Source organism: Camelina sativa, chromosome 4 (genome assembly GCF_030686135.1).
Source record: "Camelina sativa cultivar CO46 ecotype springtype chromosome 4, ASM3068613v1".
In the NCBI taxonomy this organism is placed as follows: domain Eukaryota; kingdom Viridiplantae; phylum Streptophyta; class Magnoliopsida; order Brassicales; family Brassicaceae; genus Camelina; species Camelina sativa.
Genome location: NC_141883.1, coordinates 15,375,027 through 15,399,556, shown reverse-complemented (window position 1 = coordinate 15,399,556; position 24,530 = coordinate 15,375,027). Strand labels below are relative to the sequence as shown.

The 24,530-nt window shown below is 37.2% G+C and overlaps 1 protein-coding gene and 1 pseudogene across 1 annotated transcript; one reads left to right on the top strand and one right to left on the bottom strand.

Moving 5' to 3' along the window:
• Positions 1-11,363: 11,363 nt before the first annotated feature.
• LOC147945767 (uncharacterized) lies at positions 11,364-12,792 on the bottom strand (annotated as a pseudogene).
• A 4,696-nt stretch (positions 12,793-17,488) lies between these two features.
• LOC104780232 (brassinosteroid-responsive RING protein 1-like) lies at positions 17,489-18,406 on the top strand. The gene has a single exon (XM_010504736.3). The coding sequence runs from the start codon at positions 17,730-17,732 to the stop codon at positions 18,225-18,227; it is 498 nt and encodes a 165-aa protein (XP_010503038.1). The 5' UTR covers positions 17,489-17,729; the 3' UTR covers positions 18,228-18,406.
• The last annotated feature ends 6,124 nt before the right edge of the window (positions 18,407-24,530 follow it).

Genomic DNA, 24,530 nt, shown 5'->3' with positions numbered 1-24,530 from the left:
ATTTGTGGTCTTTGTGACATTATTGTGGTATGAGTTATATTTTGTGGCCTTAATAACCGTCCTTGTGGCGAGTTTTGGCCGTGGGACATTACGATGTTTCTGCGTGAGCCATAGAGGTATTTCTAGTCAGCGTGGTACTTGGTCGAGTTCAGAATTATTGCTCTAGGGATATGAGATCTCGAACAACTCATGAGGGGATGTTTAGGTACCTGTGTACCGTTATCTCAAAGGACTTTGTGGCATGAGGAGATAATTAGTATACCAACTTCGGTTGATGATCCGAAGGCGTGTTGTAGGGTGATAGCCCAAGAGCAAGATTAGAGCTCATGGATACTGTAGCTTGAGGGCAGAGGCCTGATAGCTAGCGGTAGCACTCGAAGGTTAAGACCTGAGAGCGAGCGAGATGCATGAGTTGAGAGCGAATAATATCAGAGGTGCGGGTTACTGGCCAAATAGAGTCCTCATAGTTAGTCAGAGAATGTGCACGCCATAGAGTTGGATGCATAGGAGATCCTTGATTGATGGTCGGTATTGCTAGATTTGAGGATTTTGGTAAGCTTGTCAGAGGAAGCGAGTCAAAAGGCTTAAATTGGCGGCTCGCAAATCGTTCGACACAGTGAGTTGGAATATGCGGATGTATGGTAGTTGTCTTTTTTATTAAACTATAATAACTCTCTAATTTACATATTTTAGTCACCCTTTTTCATCCATGTTTTGCATTATAAATACCCTAACCTTAGCATTTTTTAGGTCTTTAACCTTAGGAATTTGCATTTAGGCCGTTTAGGGTGCTACATTGTTGCATTTGTGTATTTTGGATGAAAACATGTGCTTTGGAGCCCAAAAAGGGGAAGAATGAGGTAAAACCTGAACATTTACCCGATGGAGTGATCGTGCGAGAAGAACAGTCTGAACCTTAATCCAACCGAAGAGGATCCGAGCGCAGGAAAAACAACCCGAAACCCTACCCGAGCATCCACACGACTCAAACCTCGTGCATAGCCTCGAGCAGACCTTCGGGCAGAACTGAGCGGCTAGGTCAAAAGGGTTTCTATATATAAACCCCCTTCCTTTTTCTCACCCTAGGAAGCCGCAAACACTCACAAACCCAGAGAGCGATAGCTACTAAGAGAGAGAGAGAGAGAGAGAGAGAGAGAGAGAGAGAGAGCGATTTACACTTTTCAAGTTTTGTTAGGATTTGATTTTCACTTCTTTTAACTACTCTTTCGTTTGCAATTCTGTATTTTTATTACTTCAGATTCCCTTTTAATTCAATGCAATTGTCATTCGTTTGTGTTTTTATATTGTTTGCCATGAGATCTGAGAAGTGAATCAAAGTTTCTAGGGATGGGATAGGCGAGTATGTGCTCTTGATCAATAAGGATGCCTTAACTTGATTGTTTTTATAAAAATTCCTCTCTAGATTAGTAAGCTTAATGCTAGTTTCAGACCGAGAGGTTGAGATTATATCTAGGGTGTTTTGCCATCGAGAGATGTTAGTTAAAATGCTTGAACCAACTAATGCTAGAGATTTACTCACTTAGCCTAAGAGATTAGATGTGTAAGGAGTTCATTGACAATAATGAATTGGATCTTAATGCCCGCTTAGTCATGTTTCTCCAACGAGAGTTGGGTATGAGAGTGATTAAGGTTGATTGTTTCCACCACAATAGTGGATTTGCAAGGTTTAGAGATTCATTTTCTAGGGAATATTTTGCTTTAGGCATGTGAGAAATCCCAAATTGATCAGGAGCACTTATGAGTCGATTGCCCTATCTCTAGAAACTTTTGTATTTGATTGTTTAAGCTTTTATCCATAATTTGACCCATTACCCGAACTGGTACTCGATCACCAGTATCGTGTATACCCTCAAGTTGTTCATCTTTGTGCTCTTTATTTTTCTGTTATTCGACTACCTACTCGATCTTGTACTCGAATGCTTGCATCGTGTGCTTAGGTCTTGTGGCTCTTATTTCATTTCCTTTTTATTTACTCTAGGTTCATAGTCAAAAGAAACACCCATACTATTGCTTTGCTTGACTTGCATTGTTCTGATCATATCTTATCTGCTAACATCACAACCATTTAGATTGATAACCCTTTGTACTACAACTATAGAGGGAATTGATACCCTGGGTGAAAATCTTGTTATCAAGCTCGTAGGGACGATTCGCTGTGAGCAATTGTTAAGCAGAAAGCTATCTTGGTTAGCCGTCTTAATGGAGTTTCCCTAAAAGCAAGTTTTTTCTCTTTACTTCGTGTTTTGGTTGTGTGGTTGGTTTTGTTTTCCATTAAGGACAAGTGTGTGGTCGGAGTACCACAGTTGAGTATGTCAGGAGTTCGTATATGAATCAGTAGGGGCTCTGAGGGTGAGGCCGGTGAGGCATCGATGTAGCTGGTAAGTTAGCCGGTATAGAGGTTGTCTGTTGGACAGCAAGTTTTTGTTCAGACTCGAGATGATCTGTTTACGGAATTGCTGACAAGGCTACTCGTGAAAATTGTTTACTTGTTTGTGGTCATGAATGAGATGATATTCCAGAGCTGGAATATGGGTGGACATGTATGACATTGCGATGTCGTAGTCGGACCACAGGAGGTAAATCTGATCGGGAGATGCTTATAGACGTTAAGATGTGATTTCTGTAAGGACATTTGATCCTGAACAACTCATAAGGAGATGACTGGTTCTCCTGAGAAGATTGTGAATTCCCCTAGATATCGATAGCTCGAGGAGCTGTGGGCCTTGAGTGGTAGAGAGGATGGTTTGTCCCCTGAGGGGATGAATAGGTCCCCTGGTATGACTAAAAGATAGTGGACCAAGAGTGAGATTCGTATGGTTCAAAGGTTGCGACCTGAGAGTGGACGAGTTGGGAGAAAATATTGTCTAAAACGTGAGTATAAGCATAGTGACTAGATGTAGACCTCAAAGTTTTTGGTTTTCAATCTTCTAATTGGTTGTGTGGACCGTTGTGAAGGTGGAAACATTTTGCAGTCATGTTGTTGTACTGTGAGATTCAAGGACGAATCTACTGTTAGTGGGGGAGAATTGTGACGCCCGTAACCCAAAAACTGTTTGTGTGCTTGGTGTCGAGCGATACCAAGGGGGTATCAGTCGACACTAGCAACTTTTTGGGTTAGACGGTTAGTTTCATCTCCGGTTTTGGGGTATTTTAGTGTGGTTTGAAGTGAATCCTAAACCTTCCCTATAAAAGGATAATGTCGAGTCCTGCCCTTGAAGGCGAAGAGAGGGAGAGGGGTGGTTGTATCTCTTAGAAGGGAGGAGAAATGAGATGGTTTTGGGGGTGGACAGGAGAAGGAAAGAGTTTGTGATGTATTGCTCAGACTTGGTGGAAGAAAGGGAAGCATTATTGGTCATGTAGTGTTGTTCTTAGCCCAAATTCGTCCCTAATTCTAGGTAAGTAGGTGATTTGGTGCTCATCTAGGGGATTGAGATATGTGAGATGAATTGTGATGGGATAAGTTAGATTGCAAAGAATCAATGTGTTTGTTTCTATGGTTATAGTTTCTGTGAATTTTACGTGCTAAATCGTTAGGATCGAGTATTGGTTGTTGAATTGGGTTTTTGTGGCCAATAGGAGCCTGAATTCTACTTCAGGTCGTGTTTCTGGGTTGGTGTCGGTCGTCACCATCGCCTGCAGATGGACTGCGCGGACTGGATCAAGATAGCTACTTTGGAGCAACGTTTGGAGGATGAAATGGAGTCTAATTTGGCTGAAATTTGGTGGGGAGCTTCGTGATGCTATAAAATGCATATCCAACAGTTGGTTTGTGAATGGACGGTTGGTTTGTAATTTAATCAAGTGTTTTTATTGTGGTCTGGAATAGACGGTTTTGTGGTAAGGTTGGGGTGTCGAGCGACACCAAAGTGGTGTGAGTCGACACCAACATGTTTTGTGTATTTGGGTCGTAGGAGAATGTCTGGAGTTAGGTTTGGATGAGGAGATATTGATGGAAGCGATGTTGTGGGCCTCAATGTCGACCAACACTAGAAGAGTGTTGATCGACACCATGTTTGTTAGATCACAAGTGGTGTGTTGGGTGACGATCGACTCCAGATGGAGGTGCCGATCGCCACTGGAGGATTTGATAGTGAGTTCGAGTATTCGTGGGGAAGTGTTATCCGTGGCTGGACGGAATCAAATATTCCAGCCCACTTCTCTTGTTACTTGGTCGTTAGGGATGGTTGGTTGTGCGACTCAGTAACTAGATGAGATGGGGTTTGGTGTATTTGTGGGAGTTTTTGTAAGAAATGATATATATACCGGTTGTATCGTTGAAATTATGGGGTTCCGGTGAGATCATTTCTCGTGGATCCTGTGTGAGGATTGGGAATCCGGGTGCGGTTGTTTCAATTGGTATCAGAGCGTATATGGTTTTCGGACATGTTCTTGAATGGAAATAGACTTGTCTAGGTCGTGGAGATGCAGTAAGTTTTAAGGAAGAGCACAAATGTTTTGTTGAGGTTATTGATCCATGTGTTATCAAGTAGGAAAATATTTTATGGAGTAATCCAAGGATGGAGTTCCAAAAAGATAAGTTGCAGACTTACTTCGTCGAGAGTGATTTAATGCCAATGAGAATATTCGTGGAATTTTTGGTAAAGGCAATGGTTGCCGGAAAGTAATGTTATGAAGCTTCTTGATGGATATCTATTATCTCAAGTAAATGGTGTGTACAAGTTGGTTGTAATGTGGGTGGCAATGGAATGTCATGATGAGAATTGATTTGTGGTGAAATATTGTGAATGTTTAGATGGAGATCTAACATTCAGACTATTGAGTTTTGAAGTTCGCGGAACTTGCGTTATCGCCAAATATATGGAGAGAATGTTTAGTCAAAATACAAACATTCTAGAGTCAGAATGGACAAGTGAGTCCGGATAAGGAAATTGTGAACTCAATGGAGTGTTTGACAAAAAATCTAGACGGTTGTCTAAAGATTCTACAATCTACTGGAGACAAGTTGTTCTGGAATCTGAAATTGAGAGTTTTACTACGAAATGGTAAAGGCTTATGTTGTCAGAAAGTGAAGTGGGGAAGACTTCATAGGAGATGTGTGGACAGAGATGTATAGTTGTTGATCTTACATTGTTGGATCATCTGGAACGAAGTAAGTAGACTGAGTGATTTGTATATGGACTATGGAACTAGTCAGAGAATGCCAATGGGTTAATTGGAACAAGTACAATAAGTATGGTTGGAGAGTTATGATCAAAGAAAGCAAGAGATTGTGAGTGAGGTGTTCTCACCAAATACTTGTTTTATGATCAAGAGACTTCTTAGAAGTACTTATGACTATGATGACTAGTCAACATGTTTGGGGGTCGGGTACCCGCCAAGGTTTTCTGGAAGTTGGAAGAACTCCTCAGAATCTTGGAAAATCATGCTTAACGGGATTGTGTCGGCAGGAACTAGGAGAGCTCGCCGTGATTTTCGGTTGTGTCGGCTATGGGAACTAAGAGAGTTCAGTGAGATGTGGTTGTTGTCTACGCAAACTTGGGGAATTCGCAAATGACACGTCTGTGGTAGACGATTGGTATGTTTTGTGTGGAAGTATGACATGGTGATGTTGTACGTGAGGCACATGAGGTTGAGAGGGTTCAACCTCAAATTTGATTATGTGGTTCTAAAAATGGAAAGTTCTTTGTAGAAGTTAAAACTTTTCTATTTTTAGAAAGTGCATGAATAAATAACCTAAGTGGCTGGGTTGTTTGCTATATGCTCTTTGTGGCGGTCTTGCGAGACATTTTTGTGGCCTTTGTGATGGTATTTCGAGACATTTGTGTGGCATTTGTGATTGTCTTTCAACACATTTATGTGGCCTTTGTAGCGGTCTTTCGAGACATTTGTGTGGCCTTTGTGGAGGTCTTTCGGGATGCGTGTTATGGGCTTAGTATCGTCGTATCTTATTTTTCATTATGTATTTTTGTTGAGGATGTAATGATTATGACAATTTTATGATTAATAAGATGAGTATTTTCTTTATTTGACTTTTGATGTCTTGGAAGAGGAAATAGCTCGGGATTTCTATAAATGGAAAGTTTTCCATAAATAAAAAGTTTCTAAAAATAGAAAGTTTTCCATAAATAAAAAGTTTCTAAAAATAGAAGGTTTTATGGGAATTAGAACTTTGCTATTGTTGGAAAGTGTGGTGATCTTTGTGATGATCTTGCAGGATGTTTGCTTGGTTAGCGGTCTTGGTTACGTTTTATATCATGGTATTGAGTGGTTTTGGTGACGTTTGTGGTGCTTTGATAGAGGTCTTAGTGACGTTTTATACCCTGACACTGGTCTTAGTGACAGAGGTCTTGGTGATGCTTGTCAGTGGTAGTGTTCTTAGTGATGTTTTGTACCCTGACGGTGGTTTTGATGACAGAGATTTTGGTGACGCTTGTCAGTGGTAGTGGTCTTAGTAATGTTTTGTATCCTGACGGTGGTCTTGGTGACAGAGATCTTGGTGACGCTTGTTAGTAGTAGTATTCTTAGTGATGTTTTGTAACCTGATGGTGGTCTTGGTGACAGAGATCTTGGTGACACTTGTTAGTGGTAGTAGTCTTAGTGATGTTTTGTACCTTGACAGTGGTCTCTATGACAGAGTTCTTTGTGACGCTTGTTAGTGGTAGTAGTCTTGGGAAGCTAGATACCTTGGTGGTTGTCTTAGTGACGTCGGATACCATAGTGACGATCCCGGTGACATTGTTTGACCTTGGTGGTTGTCCTGCGGGACATTTTTGTGGTATTTATGACATTTTTGTGGTCTGTGTGACAATTTGTGGCCTTAGTGGCGGCCATTATGGAGAGTCTTGGTCGTGGGTCATTGTGATGTTTCTGCATGAGCCAGAGAGGTATTTTTGGTCAGCATGGTACTTGGTCGAGCTTAGAATTATTGCTCTAGGGATACAAGATCTTGAACAACTCATGAAGGGACGTTTAGGTTCCTATGTACCATTATCTCGAAGTACTTTGTGGCTTGAGGGTATTATTGGTATATCTACTTTGGGTGACGATCCTAAGGCGTGTTGTAGGGTGATAGCCCGAGAGCAAGATTAGAATTCGTGGATATCATAGCTTAAGGGTTGAGGCCTGATAGCAAGCCGGTAGGACTCGAAGGTTGAGATATGAGAGCGAGGAAGATGCATGAGTGGAGAGCGAATAATATCAGAGGCGCGGGTTATTGGCCAGATAGAGTACTCATAGTTAGTCAGAGGATGTGCACGCCATAAAGTTGGATGCACATGAGATCCTTGATTGATGGTCGATATTGCTAGATTTGAGGATTTTGGAAAGCTTGTCAGAGGAAGCGAGTCAAGAGGCTTAACTTGGCGGCTCGCAAAGCATTCGACACAGTGAGTTAGTATATGCGGACGTATAGTACTTGTCTGTTTTATTACGCTCGTAGGGAAGATTTGCTGTGAGCAACTGTTAAGCGGAAAGCTATCTTGGTTAGCCATCTTGATGAAGTTTCCCTAAAAGCAAGTTTTTTTCCATTTGCCACGTGTTTTGGTTGTGTGGTTGGTTCTGTGTTCCATTAGGGACAAGTGTGTGGTTGGATTACCACAGTTGAGTATGTCAGGAGTTCGTATACGAATCAGGAGGAGGTCTGAGGATGAGGCAAATGGGGCATCATGCCCAAGATGATCTGTTTGTGGATTTGTTGACAAGACTACCCGTGAGAATTGTTGGCTTGTTTGTTTTCATGAATGAGATGATATTCCAGAGCTGGAATATGGGTGGACATGTTTGACATTGCGATGTCGTACTCGAACCACAAGAGGTAGATCTGGTCGGGAGATGCTTAAGGCATCTCCAAGAGAAACTTTAAAAAGTATGCAAACTTCAAAAATGAAGTATGAGGCTATTTTCCTCCAAGAGTATATTTCATATATGAACTTTTTAAAATAAGTATTGTATACTATAGTCCTTATATTATTCATAATTAATTTAAAATCATAAAACTTTTATAAATAACTCTAAAACATATATTAAAATGTTACACACAATATTAATTTATAAAACATTACATTTTTATCTAAAATTACTTTAAGCCACAAATTACAAACTATTCAACTAGAATTATTTTCATAATGTTCCCATATATGATCAATCAATGCATTGCGAAGTGATAAATGACCCTTTTATTTTTTATCTATAGATTACGAGCTACAAATTATTGAAATCGAATATTTTCATTTATTGCCATTTCAACGGTTGCCTCTGGTGCTGATCATATTTTATTATGTAATATTTGTTGTAATATTATGAAATTTTTATAAAATATTAATATTTTAATTTTATTTAAAACATATTTAATTAATTTTATATGTAACAATTAAATTTATAAGAACATATGTACTTTGAAGTGATAAAATTTTAGGACTAAAATGATAAAATAAAAAAAACATAATTTATGAGATTATTTATGAGATACATATATCTAGGGATTGAAATACAAAAAAAAAAATGAAACGCCAAATTATGAAGTATTGAAGTATCACTTGGAGGGCATAAAACTCTAAATTTGAGGGGATAGAGTAACTCTTGGAGATGCTCTTATAGACGTTAGGACGTGTTTTCTCTAATGATATTTGGTCCTGAACAACTCATAAGGAGATGATTGGTTCTGCTGAAGGGGTTGTGGGCCTTGAGTGGTAGAGTGGATGGTGTTTCCCCTGCGGGGATGAATAGTTTCCCTCGTACCGAGATCTCAAGGATTGCGATCAGAGAGTGAGACAGTATGACTCAAAGACGGTGGACTAAGAGCGAGATCGGTATGGTTTGAAGGTTGCGACCTGAGAGTGGATGAGTTGGGAGAAAATATTGTCTAAAACGTGAGTATAAGCATAGTGACAAGATGTAGACCTCAGAAGTTTTTGGTTTTCAATCTTGTGATTGGTTGTGTGGACCGTTGTGACGGTGAAAACTTGTTGCAGTCAGATTATTGTACTGTCATATTTGAGGACGAATCTATTGTTAGTGGGGGAGAATTGTAACGCCTGTAATCTGAAAACTGTTTGTGTGCTTATTGTTGAGCGATACCAAGGGGGTGTCGGTCGACACTAGCAACATTTCTGGTTAGACGGTTAGTTTCATCTCCAGTTTTTGGGCAGTTTAGTGTGGTTTGAGGGGAACCCTAAACCTCCCCTATAAAAGGAGAATGTATCTCTTTCTTTAGGGTTCCCGATTCCCAGTCAATTCCTGTCCTTGAAGGAGAAGAGAGAGAGGGGGTTGTATCTTTTAGAAGGGAGGACAAATGAGATGGTTTTGGGTGTGGACAAGAGAAGAAAAGAGGTTGTGATGTATTGCTCAGGCATGGAGGAAGAAAGGGAAGCACCATTGGTCGTGTGGTGTTGTTCTTAGCCCAAATTCATCCATAATCACAGGTAAATAGGTGATTTGATCCTCATCTAGGGGACTAAGATGTGTGAGATGAATTTTGATGGGATAAGTTGGATTGCAAAGAATCAATGTGTTGTTTTCTATGGCTATAGTCTCTGTGAATGTGTGGTTTACGTGCTAAATCGTTAGGATCGAGTATTAGTTGGTGAATTGGGTTTTTGTGGCCGATAGGAGCCTGAATTCGATTTCAGGTTGTGTTTTTGGGTTAGTGTCGTTCGACACCATTGTGGTGTTGGTCGACACCAACACCTGCAGATGGATGGATTAGGCATACTTGTTCGAGATAGCTACTTCGGAGCAACATTTGGAGGATGAAACAGAGTCTGATTTGGCTGCAATTTGATGGGAACCTTCGTGGTGCTATAAACTTCATATCCAACGGTAGGTCTGGTGTATTTGTGGGAATTTTTCTGAAGAGAGATTTCTACGCCGGTTGTATCATCGGAATTATGGGGTTCCGGTGAGATCATTTCCCGTGGATCATGTGTGGGGATTGGAAATCCGGGTGCGCTTATTTCTGACATCTAGCTCCCAACAGAAAAGTCTGAGCATCGTCGAAACAACACCACCATCCCAAACCTGAATTAGAGTGAGATGCTTTTTTAGAAGCCATCTATCTGACAACGGGATAACTGACCCTAGATTACTAGAGAGACCAAAGAATCTGATGAACTTGAGATACCCGAGGAATCCTCTGACTGAGAATGCGCTTCCTCCCATAAAAGATTGCTATTTAAAAATAAAAAAATGAATTTATTGTTTTATATAAGAAAACATTCTTGATATAACAAATCTAAAAATGCATATATATATATATATAACAAAATCTAACACCATTTTAATATATAACAAATTAAAAATTATATATAGTTAATGAAATATTCTTTGTGTTTTTGGAAATATTATAAATATTTAAACAATTTACATTTTATTAGTCAAGTGAAATATTCTAATAATTAATTACATAATTTTTATTTAATAATACAAAATTAAATATGGGAAATATTCATTTAACTAGCAATAAATTTAAAATCAAAATAACAATTAATACATACACTCATAAGGAAATCATAATAAAATCTGTTTACTTGAATATTATAGAAATCCTCAAATGTTTTTTATAATAAATGCTTACCAAATTCAATTCAAAAGATCAATGATACTTGACGATATTTTAGGAAAAAAATAAAAGAAAAATTAACATTTTTTTTGCATCATCAACGTAAATCAGAACATTATTTAATCTCTATAAATACTCTTTTTATCATCTGCCTAATTCATATCATCCTAATTTATTTGCATCTTCAAATTATCTCTTACTAATTTTTATCATGGTTGTTTATTTCTTTTTTTTTTTTGTTAAAAGGCTTTCAATTAAAATGCATAAAAAGTAATACAGGGATATGATTTGTAGATCATATAATTTTTGCAGTGTTCAAGAAAGCGCTAGGCGGAATCTGGGCGGTGACCCAACGCCTAGCGCCTAGAACGCTTAGTCGGGGCCTAGACGGTTTTTAGGCGGTTTAGGCGTTTACAACATAAAACATTATATATATATAATTATATTAAAATATATGTTATAAAAATAAAAAAATTATAAATTATAAACAATGGTAAGAAAAATACATTTATTTAAGTTATATTAACAACATATAAATATTTATAATTACGTATATAGATATAAAACATAATAATTTAATTATATGTAATTTAAAAATCAAAAATAAATATTAAAATAAAATGTATGTAATTTTAAGCGGGTTAGGCGGTCATCTAGGCGTCTGCTGAGCGCTTAGCGCCTAGACGGCCGCCTAGACCGCTTTCTTGAACACTGAGTTTTTGAAAGTAAAGCAATGGGAGATTATACAATGAAGCATATTCTAAAAGGAGAAAGATAGAACTAGTGGGAACTGGAAAGTTAATCCTCTAGCTATTTTCTGGATCGATCATCTTCGACCACCACGGCCACCACGACCACGCTTGCATCGTCCTCTGACCGTAATCCATTGATCTTGGAGTTTCTGGGTAGGTTTGTTTGTCCTTCCTTTTCGGGTACGTTGAGAGGATTCATCACCCATCTCATAACCATAATCTCCAACATCGAAGTCAGCAAGTTGACTACTTCCTACGATATTTTCCTGCACAAACTCATTTTGCAAGGAACTTGAACAAGGTGTTGAAAATGGGACAGATACCATTGGAGAAGATGACAATACAACTTCAGTGTTGATGGGAATGGGGTTGCATAAGGCAGTGGTGATGGTAGTAACTTCAACTGTAGTAGTAGTATGCTCAGCCACAAAGGCTGGTGAGGGTGTGCGGACTGTAGTTTCACCAAGTGCAGCTTCAACTGAGTGAGTAGGGGAGACATAAGTGCAGGCAGAAACAGAACCTGCACCTAGCACTGCAGCAGCTGCTTGAGAGAGGAGAAGACATCTAGTTTCTTTGTGGCCTACAAACCCACATTTACTACATTTTGATGGAAGCCAAGAATACTCCACATCCACTATAGAGACATTGCCTCTTTTGTCCTCGACAGTAACTCTATCTGGAAATCCTTTTTCTAGCTCAACTTCAACCATGAGCTTAGCCACTCCCATTAGAGACGGATCCAACCTTGGTTTATCAGTAGCCATAGGTTCACCTAAACCTGAAGCTATCCAACTGATTCCCTAGTGCAAGTAAAGACGACTAGGGAATTTTTTTAGCATAACCCAGACCGGCACAGATGTGATCTCTGGCAGAGCTAATGTATCAGCAGAAGTCCATGGAGCAATGAACATGATGCAATCATCAATGTGCCATACACCACGCTGTAAAACCCAGGCTCTAGTTGTTGCATCCAGAATATGAAACAAATAAGAGGATTCCCCAAGTTTTTGTGAAAAAATTTTACACTTTTTCCCCCAAATTCTATTAGCCACTGCATTGATGAGACCTCCAGATGGTGTAAGGCAACGATTAAACTGACCTATCACATATTCTTGTTGATTCTCAAGCCCTCTCAACAAGACATGATTTGGAATGTGTACCTTGGGGGTGCCATCTTCCATGTAAGTTGGTGTTGTTGTTCGATGGAGATTTCGGATGGAAGGGTCCATCTTTGCTGCCCATGGAAATTGTAGTTGTCCATCCTCTTTAATCGCTGGAGGAAGGATGTCTAAAGCCGGATCAGAATTGCCTCTTTCTATTGGAATTAGAGTTTCGTGACGGTAAGGCACAGCTTCTGAGATGATCTTAGGTGGTTTTGCCCATGCTCCAATAGTGGGAACAAAAGGAGTAGAGACAGGAGCTGTCAGAGGCGGAGAAGAGTGATGCAAGAGAAGAGTTCAAAGCGACAGAGCTCTGACGAGAATCAGTGGCAACAGAATCCATCAAGTCAAAGAGGAGAGACTAGATAGCTCACCGGAGAAGAGATTACCGGAATCAGTCAGTAACGACTATACGACGGCGGTGTAGTCTTTGAAGTGAATTGAGATTTGCTTTAGGTTTTTCGCCTTCGAGAGAGAAATTTGGGTTCACCGAAAAAGTAATCTCTTTTTTTTCTCTCTTTTGATTTTAAAACCATTTGATTTTATGGTTGTTTATTTCTTTCGTAGTAGAATTTACCATTTGCATTTTTTGTTATTCTTGAATTTGCATGTGAATGATTATTCCCATTGTTTTGTACATATTAGTGTAGCTAATTTCTTTTATCGTACAATATTTTTCAGGTGTATACAAAGAAAACCATTTCTCTTAAGGTAATATGATTTTTTAATCGATTAAGTAGGATTTGCATGTTATTTTTTCAGTAACTTTTGAAAGCTATTTTTTAAATTCATGTGGCCATCATCAACCCCATCTATGTGTTTAGTATATAATTTTTTGAATCAAAGTGAGTCTAGGAGTCAGACGTTCTACAACAATGGTGATGTCCACCGGCGTCGAATGCCTCAAATAACCGTTCAATAGAAAGCAAAATTTTCAGTGGGTCTAGGTGTCGAGTAATAGTCAATGACTTGAGATCCGAGATGGGTAGTGAATTCGGTATTAGAGGGAGAACTGGGGGATACACCAATGGCAAGTCAAAATGTACAAAATATGTAAGAAAATAATTATTTTATACTCATGTATGTGGTCTAATAGTTAGTATGTTTCTTATGGGAATTTTATATTTTAGTAAACATTTGGTAACCAATAAAATTGGTTATTAAGGATCTAATTTCCTAATGATTTTAGAGAAGCATAAGAGGACAAATGCTAAGCTAAATGTCATGTTTAGGTTCATAAGAGGATAAGTGTGAAGCTAAATGTCATGCATGCTTAGGTTCATAAGAGGACAAGTGGTAAATTATATGTCATGCTTAGGTTAATAGAACCAAGTTAAAGAACTAATGCTAGATACTTCTGCTCACACTTGTCATCAATACCTTCATCTTTACCATGATGGACGGTTGAAATTAAATAAGAAGGCAAAATCCTAATAAGATTCAATTAGAAGGTCTTCTTCCCTCTTATGAACAGATGATTTGTTCCATCACAAATCAACAAACAATCATGAACAAAAAAAAAGTACCTAAAAAAATATAGTTTGTAGGAAAAGGGAGAAAAACCTTATCTTCCACTTAAAGATCTAAGAGTTTATTTTCAAATCTCTAAACCACTAAAGAAGAAAGCTACAATAGAACCACTATAAATTAATACTCTTTAAATTAATACTCGCTATAAATTAATAAATTTTTTCGGTCCCGAGTTGGGCCGGTGTAAAAAATGACATATTTCGATAAATTAATAAGATAATAATTTTTTTTGAAAATCCTATGTAAAAATATGGTCCCATCAATATCATAAATTAATAATCATATAATATTAATATATATATATATACATATATATCTAAGAAAATCTAGTGAAATATGACTATATTGTTGTTTGCATATTCTTGAATTTGCATTCTTATTGGAGCTCATCTCTAATATTTTTCATTGTCGTCTTCTCAAATCGCATCCAAAAATTGTAAAGAGTTATAAATGTGATAATTGCTTCTTTATATGTAATTGGTTCTAAAACTACCGCAATATCTTATTCGACTTCATCATTACCATGAATGATTCTAGTAGCAATTTCTTATAAACTCTAAACTTCTAATATCTATCATCTTTACCTACACTTTAAACTTAGCAATTACGATAAACAAGATTATAAATTATTTTTTTTTTTTTAAATATGAATAATAACAAAAGTATCTTATTTTGTAATACAAAATTAAAAATTATGAAAATTAAAAATCTCTTCATAAATTAATAAAATATTAATTTATCGATAAATTAAAACCTCTATAAATTAATAAAATTTCATGGTCCCGACTTTATTAATTTATAGAGGTTTTACTGTACAAGGATCCATTCAAGAAAACATCATTTCTACAATGAGTGGAGGTATTACTCTAATCCTCTTTGTGATTCTATTATAAGCTTAATATAGATGTTTAAGATCTTAGCTTTTAACATGTGGTATGAGAGCCGAGTCATGAACATCTAATAAATCCATTAAGAATAATAGATTTATGGTTTAAATCCTAGTTATGATGTTTGTATACTTGAATCTTTGTTTAATTTTCATTATATATATATATATATATCATTATATATATATTAAATCCTAAGTAATAAAAGATTATATTTTTCTCTTAATGTGCAAAATTAAGATATTGATATCACCATAATGGTATATCATATAATGATTTGAACAGGGAAACCAAAAAATTTAAGTAAATTTTGATATGTTTATGTATTAATTAGCTATCCACAAAGTAGGCTAGCTATTGTCATAAAACATGATCAATAATTTATTAGTGTTCGTATACGAGTTAATTAAGTATATCCACATATAGCTTAATTATTCTGATACATCATTCGAGAAAAGTTTCTGAAAACTATGATCTTAGGATATATTATAGTGACTACCCACATGAGCATTATAATCTATAGTCATATGCATTCAATAATTTTAGTTAATGTGTTGTTTAACTTTGAGCCCCAATTAAAGATTATTATTCTCTAAATTGCAACATCATATCTTGCTAATTTGTGTTCTATGGTCTCTATTGTTTTGGCCCTCACTGGAACCAACTTCTCGTAATAGAAAGAGAAATTTGAGTTCACAATAAAGATAATAGATATGGATTTGGTATTTCCTTAAGAAGAGTCGGAGATGGAAGAAGATATTTCTATCATATCTTACAATCATAAAGTATGATGGAACAAGATTTTTTTTTTTTTTTTTTTTTTGTCACACTGATGGAACAAGATTTATGCATGATTATTTCTTTAAAATGGCCAATCTTTCACATAATTAAACTAAAGAATTTAGGAGTAACTGTGGACGATTCATTCTTCTCCAGGTTTAATCGTTCTGTAACTCTCTTCTTTCTATATCTTAGTAATACTTCATTGACATCATTTCAGTTTTACCATCAAATATAGTGATATATGCTTACGTGAATTTCTAAAGTAAAACCGAAAACAAAACAAAAAGCAAAACCACTACTGTGCTATTAATGGGTTGATGTCTATCACACAGTTTTGTTCTTTTAATTATATAATTAACGCGCTATTGGTATGGCCTCTACATTATAACTCTTGTATTAATATTTTAAATTTCAACGAAGATGCTACGTAAGATTATTTTAATAATAATGAAAAGATGCGGCGTAAGCCTAAGTATATGAGCCATTAAAATCATCTCGACTAAATGACAATATGTCAATATGCATATCTTAATACTTTATTAGTTATGAAATTATGCATGAAATATTACACATATTTTTGAATTTGTATCGTGTAATCATTCTATTGCTAAAATATAATAGAGATGCGTAACGAAATTTAAAAGAAGACCCAAGAATTTATGTGATATTTGTGATAGTAAAAGACTAAAATATATGTATTTTTCTTATGGAAAAGCAAATCCCCATATGGCCATATATAGAGAAGATAATAACAACGTACATGGATGTAAACAAAACAAGCCGTAATGGTTAAGGCAATAAGCCACAAATGGGACTAAAGGCTTATGTGACCAATTGCTTCTAAAAGAGAACCAAAAATATGTTACGTCAAAATGTTTTTTTTTCTTTCTTTTAAAATATGTTTCTCTTTTTGAATGGTTTGGTAAAAGGAAGAGAAAAGGAAACTATTACTATCGTCTTTTATTCTCCACTGTCCCTCTCATTCTTTCATGCAATGCAAGCCAGACTAGCACAGAGTGTGACACACGCGAACGCCACTTAACCCCCAACGTCACCTTCTCTTATTCTTTCTTTTTTTACTTTGCGCTTGTCCCTTCTGATCTCTAGTTAGTTAGTTGCTCACAATCACAACTGTTTCACCTAGATATTTTTAGATTGTCATTTCTTCAGCCAAAACTCTTTTAATGAAGTTAATTCAAATGAATAATATTCAACTTTATAATATTTAATTTCATATAAATAGAGTAGGCCGGTTCAATATAAACCGCTTAACTAAATTAATCAGTACAATGTGTGTAAACCAAAAATTCTCTCTATGTAAAAACTAAAGAGCATGTAACCAAGTCGTGCTCTATATTTAGTAAAAAGTCTATGAACATGGCGTAAATTCGTGTTTTTCTTTTTTCAGTTCGATTCCAGTTGAATTTTTCTTTCCCACAAATATAAATGGGTGCCATGAGTAAAATCTCGGAGATTTAGTCAGATGGTAAAAATATTGGGTTTAATATGCTAAGTAACATAAATCGAACATAAATCTTATCCAAACTTTCATAACGTTAAATAACATATATCTTATCCAAACTCCATCTTCACCCTTTTACACTATTTCAGCTAATTAATACTTTGCATGCTTTGAATTTTCAATTGTACTGTTTAATTTTTGTAAATAAAAAGCACATTAAAATTGACAAACTAAGTTTTCAACATACTAAAGCTGAATAATGTAGATGTTTAATTCTTTAATTTTTTGGATATAAAAAGCACACCCACTATTTATCTTGTTTAAAAATTATTGAAATGATGACTGTATAGTACCAACACAAATTCTCTACGCACATTCTCTTTACTCTTCTAGTTTAAATATGTGGGTACACAGATAAGCACACAAGACACCAAGTTAATTATAATGTAAAATATAAAAAAGTAGAAATAGTAAATAAAAAAAAAGTTTTTTAAAGTCACCACTCATTACCTTTAATTCTCCTTTATAAAGGAACCTCTCTTCCTCCCTCTTCTTCTTTCTCTCTTTCTCTCAGCACCAAGTTCTCTCTCATATACTTCAGCAAGAAACATCATCACAATGACATTTTTCATCGAAGACACTAGTCTCATCATCAGCCACCTTTTCTACAAGACTGCCGTTATCATCGCCGTCTTACGTTGGATCTTCGCATGTATCCTCCGTTACCGCTCTCGATCATCACCAAGATCTTCTTCTCCTTCCGTTTCATCGCAAACCATCAAAGAAAGCCTCGCCGTTACAGCTTTCTGCGACGCGGTTGAGAGATCACCCTCAGCGTCGATCAGCGACACGTGCGCCGTGTGTCTAGGAGATCTCGAAGACGACGACGAGATCAGAGAGCTTAGGAACTGTACTCACGTCTTTCATCGTGATTGTATTGACCGGTGGCTTGACTATGAATGCCGCGGTGGAGGAGATGAGGATGATAACCACCGTACTTGTCCGCTTTGTAGAACACCGTTGCTTCCGTCGTTCTCTGATTGTTCCACCGTTAACCAACCTAGCTGGGCTGTTGAACGACTCCTTTACCTCTTCGGCGACGATCTTCTTCCCTGAACCTTTTTTCTTTTTTTTATTTTACATTTGATTTCATTTTTTATATATATAATCAATATTGTGATTGGTGGAGGGGTATAAAAGTGATGTCAATTATACGAAATCGAATCATATTTTGATTTGAATGTATATACATATGTTACATTGATTCCAGTGTGTATATATATATTTTTTTTCCAGGTTAGTGTCTACATTATTATTATCATCTTTTTCCACATTTCTAATGATACGTTTTCTTTTACTTTTTTTTTCCATTTCTTTACACAAAAATAAATGGAAAACAACTTTAAAGATTGAAATCAAGCTTTCCTATATATATATATATATATCACTTTGGTACTTTTCTAAAATTTGAAACAACCATTTTTAAATTTATTTTTGAATTAGTAAATAAATTTTTTAAAAAGATCTTCCATAATCAAATTGCATTCTAACAAATTAGATTATAACTCCCTAATCAGGAGAAAAAGAGTTTACAAATTCGACTTCAACATCAAGCTGTCTAAGCAATGCGCTTTTTCTTCTTCTGAATTTGATGTTAAATTAAACTAAAAAGAAATTGAGTTTTTACAAGTAGTGCAACCGGTAGCTGAAAAAAACTTTAGTTAAAAAATTACAAACTGTAATGAATAGCTAAACCATCAATTCAGCCAAGATATTTGGAAGCAAACCAAACTTGAAGACCCTCCTCATAGCGTCTGTCCCCCAAAGCAGAGATATCAAGGAGCTGATTCTGGACCTGTTTATCAATCCAAGTTATTAGACGAGCTGCTGAGTTTGGAGCCTCCCCATGCTTAAGAGAATTACGCTCTCTCCAGAGAGTATGAATCGTAGCTTGGAATAGGTATCTAGCGATGAAACCAACCACCTTGTCTAGCCAACGGTCCGCCACACAAGTGACTAGAGCAGCCAAGTTCGTTGTGTACTTGGTTCTGAAATTTTTTTTTGCTAACGCCCCCCAAATCTCTGCCGCATAGCTGCAAGTGAAAAACAGGTGATCACGAGACTCTATCATGGTACCGCAGAAGACACAAGTCGAGTCTGCATTTTGATTCCATTGAAGCATCCGATCACCAGTTGACAATCTTTCCCGAACTGCTAACCAGACGCAAAATGAATACTTTGGTGTATTATAGGCGAACTAATAGAAGAGAAAGTTTGTTACGATGAGATTAGAAAATATCTTCCTCTGTTTTATTCAATGTACCTCGACAGTTGTACATCAAAATGTATTTTATACTAGATGATCCGGTTTATATCATACCAGATCATTTACAAATCAATTATTGGTTTAGATAACCAGTTACTCTATTATTCCCCCTCAAGATGGCAAGTATATAGACTTAAGTGCCATCTTGCCAATGAGAAACCGGAACTGAGCTGGGTAAAGAGGTTTAGTAAACACATCTGCCAATTGTTGATCTGTAGTGATGTGGAAAGTCTTGATCAAACCACTCTCAATTCTATCACGAACAATGTGACAATCCTCCTCAATGTGCTTTGTTCTCTCGTGAAACACAGAATTATTCGCAATGTGTATCGCTGCTGTAGAGTCACAGTAGAAAGCAACAGGTTTTGATTGACGTACCTGAAAATCTGCTAATAAGGTCACCAACCAAGAAATTTCTCTGACAGCATACTGCATAGCACGATACTCGGACTCAGCAGATGAGTGAGAAGCCACCTACTGTTTCTTAGATTTCCAGGATATTAAGGAGGAGCCGAGAAACACACAGTAGCCAGAAGTAGACCTCCTAGTGTCCTTGCATGATCCCCAATCAGCATCAGTGAATCCCTGAAGAGCAAAGTCTGAATCTGCAGAGTAGAAAAGACCTTCTCCAACAGTACCTTTAATGTAATGCAATACAGTATAGGCAGCCTTCATGTGAGAATCCTTTGGTGCCGATGTAAACTGACATAGTTTGTTGACAGCATAAGTGATGTTAGGTCGAGTGATAGTCAAATACATCAATTTTCCCACCAAACGTCGATAAGAAGCAGGATCAGTCAAGGCAGGTTCATCTCCATCCTGTACCAACTTAACAGTAGGATCCATAGGGATAGAAGACGGCTTACATGCCAACAAACCCGTTTCTTCCAAGATGTCCAAAGCATACTTACGCTGACATATAGCAATTCCAGAGGCTGATCTCGCAATTTCAAGTCCAAGGAAATATTGCAATGGACCAAGATCTCGAAGCTTAAAAGCTCTCTGCAAGTCTTCTTTTAAAGTTTTCACTGCTGCATCATCATTACTAGCAATGACTATGTCATCTACATAAACCAGTACAGTAACATACCTTCCATTAACATTTCTTGTGAATAATGTATGGTCAGCATGAGACTTTTTGAATCCCAAAAACTTTAATGTGGAACTGAATTTTAAGAACCACTGTCTTGAGGCCTGTTTAAGTCCATAAAGGGACTTCTTCAATCTGCAAACTGCATTGGGAGGCAACGTCTCACCCTCCTTTGGTGTATATCCTGGAGGCAATGTCATGTAAATTTCTTCATCAAGATCTCCATTTAGAAACGCATTGGAGATATCCAGTTGATGTAAACTCCATTTCTTTGCAGCAGCAACAGCCAACAATGTCTTCACTGTTGTCATCTTCGCCACAGGAGAAAACGTATCAACAAAATCAATCCCTTCTTGTTGCGTGTAACCTTTAGCCACTAGTCGAGCTTCATAACGCTCTAGGCTTCCATCAGCATTAAGTTTTACTTTATAAACCCATTTGCATCCAATAGAATGCTTATCAGTGGGCAGAGAAACAACATCCCATGTAATTGTACCCTCTAAAGCTTGTAATTCTGCATTCATAGCTTTAAGCCAATCATCCGACTTCTTTGCTTGAGAAAAAGAGCTTCGTTAAGCATATTTGGTAACAGAACAAATGTAGGCTCTGTAAGGCTCAAAAAGCTTATTGTAGCTCATATATTCTGATAAGGGATATGTCACTCCTGAAGCATTCAAGTTGCAGTAATAATCTTGCAGGTAGGAGGGAGCTTTAGTCAAACGTTTAGTTGGACTTTTAATGATATTTGGAGCTGAATCTACAGAAGCAGAGTCTGAAGCAGTGTTGGTATCTGTGGGAGATTCACCACTCATAACCACAGATTCCACACGTGTAGGATTCACTGTAGGAGATTCATCACTCAAAACTACAGGTTCTACACTACGACACGCTATAGGAGATTCATCACTCATAACTACAGGGTCAATACTATCAGAAATGCTAGTTGTAGACTCATCTATGCTTCCAAAAATATCAGTAAGAGAGGCAGTAGTACCTTTAGCAAATGGGAAAATAGCCTCATGGAAAACCACATTCCTTGATATGTGAATGGAATTTGATTCTAAATCCAGAAGTTTATAACCCTTGTAACCTGCAGGATGGCCAAGGAACACACAGGCTTTTGCTCTCGGTTGAAATTTGGTTCTTCCTTTTGTTGATGTAGAACTGTAACAAAGGCATCCAAAAACACGCAAACCATTGTAATCAGGCTTCTTTGAATTCAAAACTTCATAAGGAGACTGTTCTTTGAGAAGAGGCGTAGGTAGTCTGTTGATAAGAAATACCGCCGTGAGAATGCAATCCCCCCAATACTCATCAGGAATCTGAGCCTGAAACATAAGTGACCTTGCGACATTCAATATATGTTGGTGTTTGCGTTCTACTACCGAGTTCTGTTCTGGAGTCTCTGGACAAGAGTGGTAAGAGAGAATCCCTTTCTTCTTGAATAGCTCTACAAACTTTAATTCTGGTGCATTGTCAGATCTTACACCTTTGACAACAGCACCATATTGAACCTCAATCATCTTCAGAAAGTCAGGAAAAATCTGCAACACATCTGATTTGCTCCTCAACAAATAAACCCAAGTGACTCTGGTGTGATCATCAACAATGGTCAGAAAATGTTTGTATCCTTCAACTGTTGGTGTTGCAAATAGTCCCCATATATCAATATGCAGAAGTTCAAATGCAGATGCACAAACATTATTGTTGGAAGGAAATGTAAGACGTTTTTGTTTGGCCATTGGACAAATAGAACAGTGAAAATCTCGTTTATTCTTTTGTGTAAAGCCAAGTACATCTGTTACCAAATCAGTACGATGTTCAGATGGATGACCTAGTCTATTGTGCCACAAACCAGAATCAATAACAACATTAGCATAATATTCCTTTTGTTGAGAAGACTGTTGTGAAATGGTTCGAACGTCCAAGACATAGAGGTTTGAAATCTGTTCACCCTCTCCAATCATCAACCCCTTGATAGGATCCTGTATGATACAAGAAGTCTCATCAAATGTCACTCTGCAACCCAGATCTCTTGTTAGTTGACTTATACTGAGAAGATTTAGTCTGAAATCTGGAATATATAGGACATTATTCAATAACAGAAACTCATTCAGCTTTACTGTTCCTACACCTGTGATCTTAACTCCAAAACCAGTCGGCAAGGTTACTGAATTATTTAGAGTTTCTGAGAGGCTTGAGAATAGAGTCTTATCATGACAAACATGGTGTGTAGCACCACTGTCAATGATCCATGACTCAGAGGATAAAATATTACCAGTAGCTCTTAACATCCCAACAAATTTCAATATGGAGTTAGAAAAAGCCATACCAGGTAATGCGGTGATGGTTGCACCTGAGGACGAAGAATTTTGATTTTGAGTAGTCGAACACTGAGAGTTGAAGTAGTCAATAACCCCCTAAATCTGATCTTTAGTGAGAGTCTTAACCATGCCTGTAAGAAGATCATTAGAAGTGGAATCTGTCAAGGCAAGTTGAGCAATAACCGGTTTACTAGGAACCATTTGTCGATCAGAAGAAGTGGATTTATCCGATTGATTCTTATTCTTGTGCTTGAAACTTAGTGGATAACCATGTATCTTGTAGCACTTGTAAATTGTATGTCCTGTATAACCACAGTGGGAGCAAATCACCTTCTGTCCTTGAGCTTTGTAAGTAGCATTAACAGAAGACTGCACTACATCTGAAGAAGTTACATTAAAGGCAACTGCATTCTGAACTGGAGAAATTGTCCGCTGACTGTGATCTTGATCAACCAGATTGTAAATCCCTGATAAAGTTGGAACATGTTTCTTCATGATTATTTGACTCCTGACAACTGAGTAAGACTCATTCAAGCCTGCCAAGAATTTAATCACTCTAGCATGATCCTCTTTTTGCTCTGTCGCCTTACAACAATCACACTTTCTGCAAGTTTTTATACAATTAGCTCCATCCAACTCATTCCATAGAGTTTTCAAGGTTGTATAGTATGTAGAGAGATCCATGGATCCTTGTTGGAGAGACCAAATCTGTTGAGATAATTGATAGGATCTTGGTAGGTTTGTGATATGATACCGTGTCATCAAGTCTTTCCAAATCTCCGAAGCATCATCAAAACGAAGGATACTCTTATAGATCTGCTTCGCTACAGAGTGGAGGAGCCAAGATTTCACTAAACTGTTACATCGCGACCAAATCCTAAACATCGGATCAGTTTCAGAAGGTCTAACCAAAGATCCATCAATAAATGCAAGTTTGTTCTTCGCATCTAGAGCAGTTCTCATTGCTATATTCCAATCATCATAGTTTGTACCATCTAAAACATCAGAGATGATAGAAATACCAGGATTGTCGCTATTTGTGAGATAGAACGGAGAATGAATACTATCCGGAGACTCGATCAAAGATACGAAGCCTCGAGGGATCAACGGAGGTGCTTGAGCTAAAGAAGCTGCTTAAACAGCTTGCGATAACGTTTATGGAGCTTGCGGTAACCTTTCAGGAGAGGAATCATCGCGATTAACCGATCGACGAGCTGATGTAGTTGCTCTGACCGTGCGACGACCCAATTTTCGAGTGGTAACCATCGTAGAGTTTTGATTTAGATTAGAAATTGAAGAGAAAGAGCTCAGATGAGCAGAGACATTGAAGTTTTGAGCTTAGATTCGCCGGAAACAATGGAAGAATCGGTTAAATTTTGAGATTCAACGCTCTGATACCATGATAGAAGAGAAAGTTTGTTACGATGAGATTAGAAAATATCTTCCTCTGTTTTATTCAATGTACCTCGACAGTTGTACACCAAAATGTATTTTATACTAGATGATCCGGTTTATATCATACCAGATCATTTACAAATCAATTATTGGTTTAGATAACCAGTTACTCTATTACGAACCAAACACCATCATACCAAAGCTACTCGGTTTGAAACAGTATGAATTTGATTCCAAGTGTTTTTGGTGGAAAAACCAGCCCTGAAAACATCATTGTTACCCTT